Source organism: Salvelinus namaycush, chromosome 24 (assembly GCF_016432855.1).
Source record: "Salvelinus namaycush isolate Seneca chromosome 24, SaNama_1.0, whole genome shotgun sequence".
In the NCBI taxonomy this organism is placed as follows: domain Eukaryota; kingdom Metazoa; phylum Chordata; class Actinopteri; order Salmoniformes; family Salmonidae; genus Salvelinus; species Salvelinus namaycush.
The window spans coordinates 26472092-26489500 of NC_052330.1; the positions used below are offsets into that span (position 1 = coordinate 26472092).

The window sequence follows — 17409 nt, forward strand, 5'->3', positions numbered from 1 at the left end:
CTATTCCAGCTATTCATTCTAGCTTAGTCCAGATGGAAATCTGTATGATGAATGTTTTCTCTGCTGTGCCCTGTCCTGTCCTGTTCTGTCCTGTCCTGTTGTGTTGTGTTGTGCCATACTGACCATCTAGTGAATGTTTGTCCATAGAGCTGAAAAACTCCAACCACTCAGTAAGACCCAAAATAAACTATGTACCCTTACACACGCACACGCGCGCACGCATACGCACACACACACACACTAAATATACCCAGCTCGTCCACTTTTTGAAGAAAGACAGTTTGTTTGATGAAACATTGGTTATTTTTATTGGACCAGGCTCTTCTCCTCAGTAGGAACCAGTCCTGGTAAACGGCCACTGGCCTTTCCGGTAAACTCTGACGTTAGCAGTTTACTCCTGCAGTGAAAATAGCTTTGCCTTATCTGGAAAGTAAACATCTCAGGCTGGCACAGGCTAGACCACCATTCTTCAGTCCTTGTCATAGGGACCCACAGGATGTGCAGGCTTTAGTTCCAGCCCTGTACCAACACACCTAATTTAGCTAATTCTCATCAAGACCTTGATTATTTTTAATCAGGAGAAGGGCTTACCAAGAAAAACTTCCAAAAGGACTAATTCGTGGTAGAAAGGAGTTGAAGATTTCTTTTAGCTCCATTGTACAGAATGCGGACAGGTGACTGACGTCTTCCTCAGAGTGACCTGACCATTGGTGTGTCTCGTTAATCAACAGGCCATGTCAAAATATACTGTACATGGGTGAATCAATAGGCCATGTCAAAATATACTGTACATGGGTGAATCAACAGGCCAGGTCAAAATATACTGTACATGGGTGAATCAATAGGCCCTGACAAAATATACTGCCATGTCAAAATATACTGTACATGAGTGAATCAATAGGCCCTGACAAAATATACTGCCATGTCAAAATATACTGTACATGGGTGAATCAATAGGCCATGTGAAAATATACTGTACATGGGTGAATCAATAGGCCGTGTCAAAATATACTGTACACGGGTGAATCAATAGGCCCTGACAAAATATACTGCCATGTCAAAATATACTGTACATGAGTGAATCAATAGGCCCTGACAAAATATACTGCCATGTCAAAATATACTGTACATGAGTGAATCAATAGGCCCTGACAAAATATACTGCCATGTCAAAATATACTGTACATGAGTGAATCAATAGGCCCTGACAAAATATACTGCCATGTGAAAATATACTGTACATGAGTGAATCAATAGGCCCTGACAAAATATACTGCCATGTCAAAATATACTGTACATGGGTGAATCAATAGGCCCTGACAAAATATCCTGCCATGTCAAAATATACTGTACATGGGTGAATCAACAGGCCATGTCAAAATATACTGTACATGGGTGAATCAATAGGCCATGTCAAAATATACTGTACATGGGTGAATCAATAGGCCATGTCAAAATATACGGTACATGGGTGAATCAACAGGCCATGTCAAAATATACTGTACATGGGTGAATCAACAGGCCATGTCAAAATATACTGTACATGGGTGAATCAATAGGCCATGTCAAAATATACGGTACATGGGTGAATCAATAGGCCCTGACAAAATATCCTGCCATGTCAAAATATACTGTACATGAGTGAATCAATAGGCCCTGACAAAATATACTGCCATGTCAAAATATACTGTACATGGGTGAATCAATAGGCCCTGACAAAATATACTGCCATGTCAAAATATACTGTACATGAGTGAATCAATAGGCCCTGACAAAATATACTGCCATGTCAAAATATACTGTACATGGGTGAATCAATAGGCCCTGACAAAATATACTGCCATGTCAAAATATACTGTACATGAGTGAATCAATAGGCCCTGACAAAATATACTGCCATGTCAAAATATACTGTACATGGGTGAATCAATAGGCCCTGACAAAATATACTGCCATGTCAAAATATACTGTACATGAGTGAATCAATAGGCCCTGACAAAATATACTGCCATGTCAAAATATACTGTACATGAGTGAATCAATAGGCCCTGACAAAATATACTGCCATGTCAAAATATACTGTACATGAGTGAATCAATAGGCCCTGACAAAATATACTGCCATGTGAAAATATACTGTACATGAGTGAATCAACAGGCCAGGTCAAAATATACTGTACATGGGTGAATCAATAGGCCCTGACAAAATATCCTGCCATGTCAAAATATACTGTACATGAGTGAATCAATAGGCCCTGACAAAATATCCTGCCATGTAAAAATATACTGTACATGGGTGAATCAACAGGCCATGTCAAAATATACTGTACATGGGTGAATCAACAGGCCATGTCAAAATATACTGTACATGGGTGAATCAATAGGCCATGTCAAAATATACTGTACATGGGTGAATCAATAGGCCCTGACAAAATATCCTGCCATGTCAAAATATACTGTACATGGGTGAATCAACAGGCCATGTCAAAATATACTGTACATGGGTGAATCAATAGGCCATGTCAAAATATACTGTACATGGGTGAATCAACAGGCCATGTCAAAATATACTGTACATGGGTGAATCAACAGGCCATTTGTAACAGCTGATTTCCTCCTCTTCGTCTGAAGGAAACAAACACCCACAAACCAACAGTGAAAACAGGCAACCTAAATATGGTTCCCAATCAGAGACAATGCAAAACACCTGTCTCTGATTGAGAACCATATCAGGCCAATTGACAAACCTAAACATAGAAACACATAACATAGACTGCCCACCCCAACTCACGCCCTGACCATACTAAATAAAGACAAAACAAAGGAAAATAAAGGTCAGAACGTGACACCATGTCAAAATATACTGTACATGGGTGAATCAATAGGCCATGTCAAAATAATCTGCCTTTTCAAAATATACTGTACATGGGTGAATCAATAGGCCATGTCAAAATATACTGCCGTGTCAAAATATACTGTACACGGGTGAATCAATAGGCCATGTCAAAATATATTGCCATGTCAAAATATACTGTACATGGGTGAATCAATAGGCCATGTCAAAATATACTGTACATGGGTGAATCAATAGGCCATGTCAAAATATACGGTACATGGGTGAATCAATAGGCCATGTCAAAATATACTGTACATGGGTGAATCAATAGGCCATGTCAAAATATACGGTACATGGGTGAATCAATAGGCCATGTCAAAATAAACTGCCTTTTCAAAATATACTGTACAAGGGTGAATCAGTAGGCCATGTGAAAATATACTGTACATGGGTAATATTTGGGTGCCTGTGAATCCGGAGACACAGAGACCCAAAAAATCAAGGCAACAACATTATAAAAACGAGGGGAAATCATTGTTTAGCCCCTTAGGATCCACAGTGTCTAAGAAGTACTGCCATAATGCCTCTCTTTGTTTTAGTTTATGTACAATGTCACCTATTCTTGTCACCTCCTCCTCATGTTCTCTGGCTTCAAAGAGCAGGGAGGAATAGCGTAGTCCATGTTTTATTACTAATAGCAGCCTGATGTTCTGCAATGTTTCAACGCTCATTTAGTTTGAACAATAGAAGCAGCCCAGCAGATGCATTTGAGCGTGTATATGACATCTGTGGTGCTACAATTAATGAAGCTGTTCTCGGGTGGTAAAACACTTTAGTATTGGACGTACTGTCACAATGTACTGTAAGTGGCCACACTTGTTATTGCCATTGGGCAGGCCTGGGAGCCAAGTGTCACACTTCTTGCGTGGCTGCATGATGTGCATAACGGAATCGTCTAGGTTGTGTAAACAGGGTTAGGGCTACATACAGCGTACACCTTGCAAATTCTGGTGTGCTTTTCATTTTCCTCTGTCACTAAAAGTGTAGCGAGATGGCCATTTGTAAAAGATAAAGAGGTAGACCATGTTAACCATTAGTGGCCTGACTTTGGACCCCCTCTGTCACTGGAGCCACTGAGAGAGAGGTGGGCGCTATGATGACCATTCATTATTAGTGAGGGCCACTTAGGGGCCAGAATATAATGCCTGCTTCTGTTACACCCTGCCTAGTGTAGAGAGAGAGAGAAAGATAGAGGGAGAGGGCGAGAAAGAGAGAGAGAGGGAGAGGGAGAGCGAGAGAGAGAGAGAGGGAGAGCGTGCGAGTGTGTGTATGTGTGTGAGTCTCCAGGCTATATACAGCACTGCCAACACATCACTTCCTCTGACTAGTGGAGTGCAGCGCAGTAAAATGTAAACACACGGACCTATGCGAACACTCATTGTGTTCCACACATACACACACCACACAGACACCACACACACACACTCACACTCTTTCTATGACGTAGTGTACATGGATATTTCTATAAACCAGGGTGCCAGGGAGGATTACCTACAATGGACAGCTTGTTACAGCTGTTGATAAATCATTTACAATAATCTGCCAGTATTCTTCATGTCATTACAATAAGATATAAGGGAGAGCACAGCAATATTCAATCAAATTCACAAGTTGATTTAAAACCTTTGTTTTCTCATGGTTGGTGTATTGACGGATTTGTCCAATTATTTTGTGTGACATAAAACATAACTTTTCTGTCCTTGCAATTATGGCAGTGTAAATTGTTGTTATGTCATATATTAACTATTAATAAGTTAAACTAGACATTGAACTTGAATCATGTAAGAATCCTGGATCTAGATGTCGAACAGTGTTTTGTATGAAGATGTCAGAAATGCAGTGTAACTATGTAACATTGTGTCTCCTTACAGTATGTTATGGGGTGAAACAGTTTTCATGGGCAGACAAATCCCCCAAAAATGACATAACCTAGTGGGCTTCTTCACAGTGTCATCTGGTAATGAAATAACATGTTGGTTTCCATGTTACAACTGCAATTTGAAACAATACAAGGGGCTTGAATTACCCAAATTGAACTTGAATTTGGAGCTCAGAAATTGAAGTACTGGAATAGACCTACCTTGAAAATCAGACATTTCCTCAATTTGGTGCTTGCGAAGTCCTTCTAATTATTGTATCTAATTTATAATTCTCCTGCTCCCTTATAATTATCATTGATTTCATTTTTGATCTGTTTTTGTGAGAGATGTGGCCACTTTAATTTTCTTCCCGCCGCTTCAATTGAAGGGTGATGCGCTAATCTGTTGACGTTATTATGAAGACAACGATATCTAATGCTGGCTTGGCTTTCCACACAAATCCTTCCATTACACAAAAAACAGAGACGCCGTTCATGGCTTTATGATGTGTTTCTGCGTCAGCCACACAGGCTACAGAAAAGCCAGGAATGCATCACATTTATTTTGTCAAGTCCACATTATTCTCACAGATTTTATAATGTACTTATAATTTGAATATCAATGGATTGGTAAAGGCTAAAAAAAATACATTATTCTTAAATTGGTAATGGCCTACTTTTTGGACACTTTTTGCATGCTTTTTGGGGGGGCTTGGTTGTATATTAGGCCCTATATGTACAATTATATACATTATACAATTACATAACTTTGAGGTCCTTAAAAATTCAAATTAGGTGCCTGAAAAAGTCCCTAATAGTCCTTGAATTGGAATTGTTGATGTCTGTATGAACCCTGCTTGAAGGATGTATAATCCTAGTCCTATCTTGTTGTATAGGAGGAGTTATGGCTCAATTTGTATATATTCCTCTAAATTCACATGTGGAACTGGATAAAAATCGTCTTTATTTTTGTTTCAAACCATTTTGAAATGTTGATCCCAATGCCACACATTGGCCCCATTATTTCTAGAAAGCCCCATATCTAATCTGTCATGTCCTCTATCCTACAGATACACACGACATATCCAATCTGTCATGTCCTCTATCCTACAGATACACACGACATATCCAATCTGTCATGTCCTCTATCCTACAGATACACACGACATATCCAATCTGTCATGTCCTCTATCCTACAGATACACACGACATATCCAATCTGTCATGTCCTCTATCCTACAGATACACACGACATATCCAATCTGTCATGTCCTCTATCCTACAGATACACACGACATATCCAATCTGTCATGTCCTCTATCCTACAGATACACACGACATATCCAATCTGTCATGTCCTCTATCCTACAGATACACACGACATATCCAATCTGTCATGTCCTCTATCCTACAGATACACACGACATATCCAATCTGTCATGTCCTCTATCCTACAGATACACACGACATATCCAATCTGTCATGTCCTCTATCCTACAGATACACACGACATATCCAATCTGTCATGTCCTCTATCCTACAGATACACACGACATATCCAATCTGTCATGTCCTCTATCCTACAGATACACACGACATATCCAATCTGTCATGTCCTCTATCCTACAGATACACACGACATATCCAATCTGTCATGTCCTCTATCCTACAGATACACACGACATATCCAATCTGTCATGTCCTCTATCCTACAGATACACACGACATATCTAATCTGTCATGTCCTCTATCCTACAGATACACACGACTGAAGCTACAGCTCAACTCTGAGGGATGCATCCCCGTCAAGAAGTACGTCTCTCTCTCTCTTTTGCTTTTTTTCTCTCTCTCTCTTTCTCTCTCTTTCTTTCTCTCTCTCTCAATTCAATTCAAGAGGCTTTATTGGCAGTAAATATCACACAATATTACACTCAAGTTCCAAAATAATAAAGACATTTCAAATCCTTCTCTCTCTCTCTCTGAAGATATGAGGAGACAGATCAACCCGATCTCCTTCTCTCTTTCCCATTTCTCCTCTCATTTCTCCTCTAACCCTCTCGGGGTCCCTTGACCCCGCTCTCCACTTTCTGTCTCTCTGGCTACCTACAGTATCATCTCCTCTATCCATCTCTACTCCTTTGGAGTGCGCATCTGTCTGTGTCTGTCTGTCCTTGCTGTGTTTTAGTGGACATGGGTGCAGTGCTCCCTCCATCTCTCTCCTTTCCCTCTTCTATCGCTCCCTCCATCTCTAGTCCTCCTCTCTGTCTATCTGCTCAGTCTGAGTGGAGACAGTAGACAGCAGGGAACTCTGAGCACAATCACCCCAGACTAGTGGAAAGCCCCTGTGATAACCTCACTCAGAACTATAATGTCAAACACTGAGTGTCAACAGAGAGATTGAGAGAGGGGGGGTAGAGAGAGGTACTGTAGAGAAAGCGAGACAGGGGTAGAGAGAGAGAAGCAGAGATAGAGTAACAGAGAGAGAGAGAGAGCGAGAGAGAGTAACAGAGAGAGAGAGAGAGAGCGAGAGAAAGAGTAACAGAGAGAGAGAGTAACAGAGAGAGAGAGAGAGAGTAACAGAGAGAGAGAGAGTGAGAGTAGCAGAGAGAGAGAGAGATAGCGACAGAGAGAGAGTTACAGAGAGAGGGAGTAACAGAGAGAGAGAGTAACAGAGAGAGAGAGAGAGTAACAGATGGAGAGAGAGAGTAACAGAGGGAGAGAGAGAGTAACAGAGAGCGAGAGAGTAACATAGAGAGAGCGAGAGAGTAACATAGAGAGAGAGAGAGAGTAACAGAGAGAGAGAGAGAGAGTAACAGAGAGAGTGAGTAACAGAAGGAGAGATATAGTAACAGAAGGAGAGAGAGAGTAACAAAGCAAGAGAGAGTAACAGAGAGAGAGAGAGTGACAGAAGGAGAGAGATAGTAAAAGAAGGAGAGAGAGAGTAACAAAGCGAGAAAGAGTAACAGAGGGAGAGAGAGTAACAGAGAGAGTAATAGAGAGCGAGAGAGAGTAACAGAGAGAGAGAGTAACAGAGAGAGAGACAGAGTAACAGAGAGAGAGACAGAGTAACATAGAGTGAGAGAGAGTAACAGAGAGTGAGAGACAGTACATAGAGAGAGAGTAACAGAGAGAGAGAGTAACAGAGAGTGAGAGAGAGAAACAGAGAGAGTAACAGATGGAGAGAGAGAGTAACAGAGAGAGAGAGAGAGTAACAGAGAGAGAGAGAGAGAGAGTAACATAGAGAGTAACAGAGAGAGAGTAACAGAAGGAGAGAGAGTAACAGAAGGAGATAGAGAGTAACAGAGAGAGAGAGAGCAACAGAGAGAGAGAGAGAGAGTAACATAGAGAGAGAGTAACATAGAGTGAGAGAGTAACAGAGAGAGAGAGAGAGAGTAACAGAGAGCGAGAGAGAGTAACATAGTGAGAGAGAGTAACAGAGATCGAGAGAGAGTAACAGAGAGCGAGAGAGAGTAACAGAGAGTGAGAGAGAGTAACAGAGAGTGAGAGAGAGTAACAGAGATCGAGAGAGAGTAACAGAGAGCGAGAGAGAGTAACAGAGAGTGAGAGAGAGTAACAGAGAGCGAGAGAGAGTAACAGAGAGCGAGAGAGAGTAACAGAGAGAGAGAGAGAGTAACAGAGAGAGAGAGAGAGAGTAACAGAGAGCGAGAGAGAGTAACAGAGAGCGAGAGAGAGTAACAGAGAGCGAGAGAGAGTAACAGAGAGCGAGAGAGAGAAACAGAGAGCGAGAGAGAGTAACAGAGAGCGAGATAGAGTAACAGAGAGCGAGAGAGAGTAACAGAGAGCGAGAGAGAGAGAGTAACAGAGAGAGAGAGTAACAGAGAGAGAGAGAGTAACAGAGAGCGAGAGAGAGTAACAGAGAGAGTAACAGAGAGAGAGAGAGTAACAGAGAGAGAGAGAGTAACAGAGAGAGAGAGAGAGAGTAACAGAGAGTGAGAGAGAGAAACAGAGAGAGTAACAGAGAGAGAGAGTGCGTAACAGAGAGAGAGAGCGCGTAACAGAGAGAGAGAGAGTAACAGAGAGATTAACAGAGAGAGAGGAGAATAGCAGAGAGTGCGTAACAGAGAGAGAGAGAGAGAGTAACAGAGAGATTAACAGAGAGAGAGGAGAATAGCAGAGAGATTAACAGAGAGAGAGAGAGAGTAACAGAGAGATTAACAGAGAGAGAGAGGAGAATAGCAGAGAGAGAGAGTGTAACAGAGAGATTAACAGAGAGAGAGGAGAATAGCAGAGAGAGTAACAGAGAGAGAGAGTAACAGAGAGATTAACAGAGAGAGAGAGGAGAATAGCAGAGAGAGTAACAGAGAGAGAGAGAGTAACAGAGAGATTAACAGAGAGAGAGGAGAATAGCAGAGAGAGTAACAGAGAGAGAGAGAGTAACAGAGAGATTAAGAGAGAGAGAGAGAGAATAGCAGAGAGAGAGAGTGTAACAGAGAGATTAAGAGAGAGAGAGAGAGAATAGCAGAGAGAGAGTGTAACAGAGAGATTAACAGAGAGAGAGGAGAATAGCAGAGAGAGAGAGTGTAACAGAGAGATTAAGAGAGAGAGAGAGAGAATAGCAGAGAGAGAGTGTAACAGAGAGATTAACAGAGAGAGAGGAGAATAGCAGAGAGAGAGAGTGTAACAGAGAGATTAAGAGATAGAGAGAGAGAATAGCAGTGAGAGAGAGTGTAACAGAGAGATTAACAGAGAGAGAGGAGAATAGCAGAGAGACATCTTGCAGCTAATACGTTTAGGGTTTGAGCTTCATGGTTAAGCACAGTGCAGGCTTATGTCAGCTTGATCATCACTGCCACACCTCTCCACACATAGATTATGGAGACGGAAAGTCAAACATTAACATTTAATGGCTCTATGTTTTACTCTATTTACTGCAAGAAGGAATTATAACTAGGAAGTAGAACACAAAAATTGGCTTAACATATTTCTCTGGGTATATTAGATAATGAATGGATGCCTTTATCTGCTGGGTTATTGATGGTTCTGTGGTGTGTGTGACGTTATATGGATAGTTCTGTGGTGTGTGAGACGTTATATGGATAGTTCTGTGGTGTGTGTGTGAGACGTTATATGGATAGTTCTGTGGTGTGTGAGACGTTATATGGATAGTTCTGTGGTGTGTGTGACGTTATATGGATGGTTCTGTGGTGTGTGTGAGACGTTATATAGATGGTTCTGTGGTGTGTGAGACGTTATATGGATGGTTCTGTGGTGTGTGAGACGTTATATGGATAGTTCTGTGGTGTGTGAGACGTTATATGGATGGTTCTGTGGTGTGTGTGACGTTATATGGATGGTTCTGTGGTGTGTGAGACGTTATATGGATAGTTCTGTGGTGTGTGTGACGTTATATGGATGGTTCTGTGGTGTGTGTGACGTTATATGGATGGTTCTGGGGTGTGTGAGACGTTATATGGATAGTTCTGTGGTGTGTGAGACGCTATATGGATGGTTCTGTGGTGTGTGAGACGCTATATGGATGGTTCTGTGGTGTGTGAGACGTTATATGGATGGTTCTGTGGTGTGTGAGACGTTATATGGATAGTTCTGTGGTGTGTGAGACGTTATATGGATGGTTCTGTGGTGTGTGAGACGTTATATAGATGGTTCTGTGGTGTGTGAAGCGTTATATGGATGGTTCTGTGGTGTGTGAGACGCTATATGGATGGTTCTGTGGTGTGTGAGACGTTATATGGATGGTTCTGTGGTGTGTGAGACGTTATATGGATGGTTCTGTGGTGTGTGAGACGTTATATGGATAGTGCTGTGGTGTGTGAGACGTTATATGGATAGTTCTGTGGTGTGTGAGATGCTATATGGATGGTTCTGTGGTGTGTGAGACGTTATATGGATAGTTCTGTGGTGTGTGAGACGTTATATGGATGGTTCTGTGGTGTGTGTGAGACGTTATATAGATGGTTCTGTGGTGTGTGTGAGACGTTATATGGATGGTTCTGTGGTGTGAGACGTTATATGGATGGTTCTGTGGTGTGTGAGACGTTATATGGATGGTTCTGTGGTGTGTGAGACGCTATATGGATGGTTCTGTGGTGTGTGAGACGTTATATGGATAGTTCTGTGGTGTGTGAGACGTTATATGGATGGTTCTGTGGTGTGTGTGAGACGTTATATAGATGGTTCTGTGGTGTGTGTGAGACGTTATATGGATGGTTCTGTGGTGTGAGACGTTATATGGATGGTTCTGTGGTGTGTGTGAGACGTTATATGGATGGTTCTGTGGTGTGTGAGACGCTATATGGATGGTTCTGTGGTGTGTGAGACGTTATATGGATGGTTCTGTGGTGTGTGAGACGCTATATGGATAGTTCTGTGGTGTGTGAGACGCTATATGGATGGTTCTGTGGTGTGTGAGACGTTATATGGATGGTTCTGTGGTGTGTGAGACGCTATATGGATGGTTCTGTGGTGTGTGAGACGTTATATGGATGGTTCTGTGGTGTGTGAAGCGTTATATGGATGGTTCTGTGGTGTGTGAGACGCTATATGGATGGTTCTGTGGTGTGTGAGACGCTATATGGATGGTTCTGTGGTGTGTGAGACGTTATATGGATAGTTCTGTGATGTGTGTGAAAGTAACTATGATGTTGTGTTAATGCTTCTCCAATGTGTGTAAGGCTATATGAAAAGGTTCTCCATTGTTTATGATGTTGTGTTAATGCTTCTCTGGTATGTGTGTGATGTGTGAAGCTGCCTGTATGAATGGGTTGGTAGTACCTGTGATGCTGTATAGCAGGGTTTCCCAACTGTCGGCCAGCGGGACAGGTTTAATTTGGCCCCCCAAGTTTCCAAATATTTTTTTACCTTTTAATTTTTTACATTTCATTGTTGGACATGTACGACTGTAAAAACACCAGGAAATCAGCTCCAGGTGATTTACATTTTGGGAATATGTTCCCAAGTATTCTCACACATAGTAGAGAGGCACATGTGATTTAACCAATTTAAGAAAGGTTTGAAATTATTGTTTTAGTCAAATACTATATCTGTTTGGGCTTCTTGCGGTCAATTTCCAGTCTACAAATGACTTGTAATTATGTTCTGGCCCGCGGCTGAATCTAGTAGAGGATCCCTGCTGTATATGTTGTCTGGTGCTCTATTCATGTTCCTGATGTGTGTGTGTGTGTGTGTGTGTGTGTGTGTGTGTGTGTGTGTGTGTGTGTGTGTGTGTGTGTGTGTGTGTGTGTGTGTGTGTGTGTGTGTGTGTGTGTGTGTGTGTGTGTGTGTGTGTGTGATTGTGATGATGTAACTGTTGTTTCGTCAGCATCTTCAGGATGTTCTCAGCAGACAGGAAACGAGTAGAGACAGCTCTGGAGAACTGCAACCTCCCTTCTGGACGGGTAAGAAGCGCTTATTCCCTCTCTCTATCACTCTATCATTCTCTTCCTCTGCCTATCTATCCCTGCTTCCAGGTCTGTTCATCTCCATTCATTATCTATATGCTATCTTTTTAATATTCTATCAACTATCAACCCATCTCTCTCTCTCTCTCTCTGCCTTTCTCTCTCCCCATCTCTCCCTCTCCCCCTCTATCTCTTTCACTCTCTCTCTGCCTCATCTCTCTCCTCTCTCTCTATCTCTCTCTGCCTCTCTCTCTCCATCTCTCTCTCTCATCTCTCTTCTCTCTCTCTCCTCTCTCTCTGCCTCTCTCTCTCTCCATCTCTCTCCTCTCTCAATTCAATTCAATTCAATTTGCTTTATTGGCATGACGTAACAATGTACATATTGCCAAAGCTTATTTTGGATATTTACAACATAAAAATAAAAATGAGAATCAAAATTGTCAACGGGACAACAGTACCAACAATAACCAAGGGTCAAAATAACCATACATTGAACAATAACAATAAGCATACAGTAGAGGACATGTGCAGGTTGATTAGTCTGTCAGACACTGTCCCTCAACTTATGGCAGGCAGCAATGTAGTGCGCTGCCAACCCACAGCTCTCTGCGTCCTCCCCCAACAGGACGGGTAGCCTATCCTCATCAGAGAGGTCTTTGAAACCTTGAATAAGGGTTTCAAATTTGGGGAAATGACACTCTCTAATTGTTTTATATTTTTGACATTTTGTCAGAAAATGCAGCTCCGTCTCAGGTTCTGCTGTTGTGCAGTGGTTGCACAGCCTTTCCTCTACAGGGAGCCAGGTTTTCCTGTGTCTACCCTTCAATGGCAAGACTGTGCTCACTGAGCCTGTACTTTGTCAAGGTTTTTTTTTTTATCAGTAACCATGGTCAAATATTTAGCCACAGTGTACTGTCGATTTAGAGCCAGATAGCACTGCATTTTGCTTTGTGTTTGTGCTTGTGTTTCCCAATAAGCAATATAGTTTTGTTTTGACTGTGTTGTAATTTGGTTTATCCTGATTGATTGGATGTTCTGGTCCTGAGGCTTCAGTGTGTTAGTAGAACAGGTTTGTGAATTCAGCCCCAGGACCAGCTGGATGAGGGGACTCTTTTCTTTGCTCAGCTCTTGGCATTGCAGGGCTTGGTAGTGATATGAGAGGGGATCACTGTATTTTAGATGTTTCCAAAACTTAATTGCTCTTTTTTGAGTTTTTATTATTAGTGGATATTGGCCTAATTCTGCCCTGCATGCATTGTTTGTAGTTTTCCTCTGACATGTAGGAGAATCTTACAGAACTCTGCATGCAGGGTTTCAATGGGGTGTTTGTCCCATTTGATGAAATCTTGTTTTGCAAGTGGACCCCACACCTCGCTGCCATAAAGTGGAATTGGTTCAATGACATATTCAATTAGTTTTAGCCTAATATTAATAGGTATTTCAATTTGAATTAGCTTCTTTAATGGCATAGAATGCCCTGCGTGCTCTCTCAGTTCATTCACTGCCTCATTAAGGTGTCCAGTTGAGCTTATTTTTAAACCTAAGTAATTGTAGTGTGTGCAGTACTCTATATATTTTGTACCAATTGAGAACTTTGGTCTAATTCCCTGAGATCTGTATCTTCTCTGGAAAATCATTATTTTAGTCTTTTTGGGGTTTACTGCCAGGGCCCAAGTCTGGCAGTACTGCTCTAGCAGGTCCAGGCTCTGCTGTAGGCCATGTGCTGTGGGTGACAGCAGGCATTGGTCATCTGCGAAGAGTAGGCATTTAACTTCTGAATTGTGGAGACTAACACCAGGGGCTGAGGATTTTTCTAGAATAGTGGCCAATTCGTTGAGGTAAATATTGAAGAGTGCAGGGCTCAGATTGCAACCCTGACGAAGGCCCCGCCCCTGGTTAAAGAATTCTGTTATTTTCTTGCCAATTTTAATGCTGCACGTATTGCCAGTATACATTGATTTAATTATGTCATATGTTTTACCCCCTACACCACTTTCAATAACTTTGTAGAACAGTCCTGTATGCCAAATAGAATCAAATGCTTTTTGTAAGTCGATAAAGCAAGCGTATATTTTGGTATTATTTTGATGGACATGTTTATCTATCAGGGTGTGTAAATATGATCAGTTGTGCGATGTTTTGGTATAAATCCAATTTGGCTTTTACTCAAGACATTGTGCTTATTAAGGAAGTTTAGAACTCTTACATTTATAATACTACAGAAAACCTTCCCCAGGTTACTGTTCACACAAATGCCTCTGTAATTGTTAGGGTCAAATTTGTCTCCGTTTTTAAAGATTGGGGTTATGAGTCCTTGATTGGGGATTAATTGGGGAGTCCAATGGATTTTGATTGTCCTTTATAGCTTTCTCTAATCCATTCAACTTCTCATGAATTTGGCGTTGTTCTGCGTTTGTGTCAATATGAACGGTGTTGTAGGGTGTTTTAAAATGGGTTGTCCATATGTCACCATTTTGTATCGCTAAATCCTCTTGTTTAGATATTTTTAGTTTTTTCCAATTTTGCCAGAAGTTGTTTGTGTTTATGGACTCCTCAATTAGTGTCAGCTGCTTGCTGTTGTACTGTGCTTTTTTGGTTCTGAGTGTACGTTTATAGAGTTTTAAAGTCTCACAGTAATCTCTCTCTCTCTGCCTCTCTCTCGCTCACTCTCTCTCTCTCTCTCTCTCCATCTCTCTCTCTCTTGTTCATCCACACAGTAACGTTCCATACACCAGCAGATCTGATCATAATTGCTATTTAAGGAATGTAATTGGTGTGGATTCATCCTTTTTAGTCATTCACATGATTTCCCATCATAAGAGCAATTTTTTTTGTCTCGGTTATTTATTGATACAGATGAGAGAGAGAGAGAGAGAGAGAGAGAGAGAGAGAGAGAGAGAGAGAGAGAGAGAGAGAGAGAGAGAGAGAGAGAGAGAGAGAGAGAGAGAGAGAGAGAGAGAGAGAGAGAGAGAGAGAGAGAGAGAGAGAGAGAGAGAGAGAGAGAGAGAGAGAGAGAGAGAGAGAGAGAGAGAGAGAGAGAGAGAGAGAGAGAGTTTGCACATGTGTCTGTCTGTGTGTGATGACAGAAATTGTTTCCCCCAGCCAGATGTCACAGGGGAAAAGCCTCTGTATTCTCTGTAGTTCCTCTAATGTACTGTTTGTCACAGTACAATAACACTGTCTGCAAGGAATAGCAAGCAATTAGTAACACACACACGCCAGTGTATGCACGCATACACACACACACACTCATACGCCAATGTACGCACAAACGCATGCAAACATACACACACATACAAACACACACACATTAACTCAGAGTGTAGATAATTAGCTGCAAGGGGAGAGGTAGGGAGAGAGATGCATGGCTGTTTGAAGGTCTGCTGGGATTTGTTATGTTGCTTTGTACTGTTAATTAAAACTAAACGTTAGTGCTGCTAACCTCACAAAAAATAATAATGTAAAATAAATATGTATTGTTACGTAGACTGGACAGGTGCAGTGAAATGTGTTGTTTTACAGGGTCAGCCATAGTAGTACGGTGCCCCTGGAGCAAATTAGGGTTAAGTGCCTTGCTCAAGGCCAAATCGACAGATTTTACACCTTGTCAGCTCAGGTGTTTAAACCTGGGACCTTTCTGTTACTGGCCCAACGCTCTAACAGCTAGGCCACCTGCCACCCACTGCCTTCAAAATGATGGGGTCAATTCCATTTCAGTTCTGTCAATGTACTTCCTGAATTGATGGCGTTGGAACCCTGTTAAACATTCTGGTGTCATTTTGACTGGTCTGTAAGCTAAACCTATAACCTATATATCTGTTACTTTTTTCTCCGTGATTTTTCTCTCTTTCTCTCTCCAGAGTGATTGTATCCCACAAGAAGACTTCACTCCAGAGCTCTACAAAGTGTTCCTCACCAACATCTGTCCTCGACCAGAAATAGACAATATCTTCTCTGAAATGTAAGACAACTGTCGCTCAGAGCTACCCAGAACTAACAAGCATAGTACTTAGTAGTACACTTTAGCATTATTAAGGTTCATATTAGGACATTTAAACAGTAAAATACACTTGTCCTTCTTCAACGTGGAAAAGTCCTGTTAAACAAGTTTAAAGTGAGTTGAAACTAAATTGCCACACTCTAGAGCAATTTGATGATGAACTTTGTCCTTTGTGCTTTCGTGTCTTTTTTTTTATGTTAAAAGTGTAAATCACTTGGCCATTCTTCCTTCAAGCAATCTTCAGAGAGAGAGAGAGAGAGAAATTCGATATGTTCTGGTAGAAACAGGGATATGAAAGGATTTATAATCAGAGCTCATAATTGACTTAACACATTTGATCCTCCCTTTCCTCATCTTTTTCTCTCTTTCATTCTCTTTCTATCCATTTATCTCCTCTCATATCTTGTTCCCTGCTTCTCCTCCCTCTCCTCTCCCCCCTTTCTGCTCTCCTCCCTCTCGTCTCTCCTCCCTCTCTCCTCTCCTCCGCTATCTCCCTCCATCTTCTCCTCTCCTCCCTCTCTCCTAGTGGAGCTAAAAGCAAACCCTACCTGACAGTGGAGCAGCTGACTGACTTTATAAACGTCCGACAGAGAGACCCTCGTCTCAACGAGATCCTCTACCCTCCTCTCAAACCTGAACAGGTTCAGAGCCTGCTGGACAAGTATGAACTCAATGAAATGCTGGCGCAGAAAGGTTGGCATGAGTCACACACACACACACACATGCACTCACACACACACATTCATTGTTTTAGAGGAACTCTGGTGTTTTGAGAGTATACATTCACCCCCCTTCTCCGGAGGGGTGGTGAGTTTGGCAGGGCAGTTACCATAGAAACCACTCAGCCGCATCCAAGGGGCCAACACAGTTCTAAAAACCCAAATTCCCTCTCACGTACAGCCTTGCTGTACACTTCCTTCCTCCCTCATACATGTGTGTGTGCGCGCGTGCGCGTGTGCGTGTGTGTGTGTGTGTGTGTCTGGGGACTACTTTCTAGAACAAGCAGCTGGAGAGCAGTAGTGCTCACTGGTAGATAACACCTGTCTGTTTACCTGTTACGCTTAGACTGGTGTCATACACACACACACACACTCACACACACTCACACTCACACACTCACACACACACACACACACACTGTATATCACACAGTCACACTCAGTTTCTCCCTCATTTAGAAGAACAGTCAAATAGTTATCATGAAATAGTCCTGTCTCATCCCAGGTATACACACCACACTGTTTCAGACACCGACTACTGGCAGTACTGAGTTGAAA

At 41.9% G+C, this 17409-nt stretch overlaps 1 protein-coding gene across 1 annotated transcript in view; it reads left to right on the forward strand.

The window, feature by feature from the left end:
* Nucleotides 1-17409, forward strand: part of LOC120019373 (1-phosphatidylinositol 4,5-bisphosphate phosphodiesterase beta-1-like) — an 81121-nt gene that overhangs the window by 4215 nt on the left and 59497 nt on the right. The window contains exons 3-6 of the mRNA XM_038962663.1: nucleotides 6512-6565; nucleotides 12054-12129; nucleotides 15993-16093; nucleotides 16659-16825. Of these exons, the coding sequence (XP_038818591.1) occupies nucleotides 6512-6565; nucleotides 12054-12129; nucleotides 15993-16093; nucleotides 16659-16825 (398 nt within the window). The remainder of the gene's footprint in view (nucleotides 1-6511; nucleotides 6566-12053; nucleotides 12130-15992; nucleotides 16094-16658; nucleotides 16826-17409) is intronic.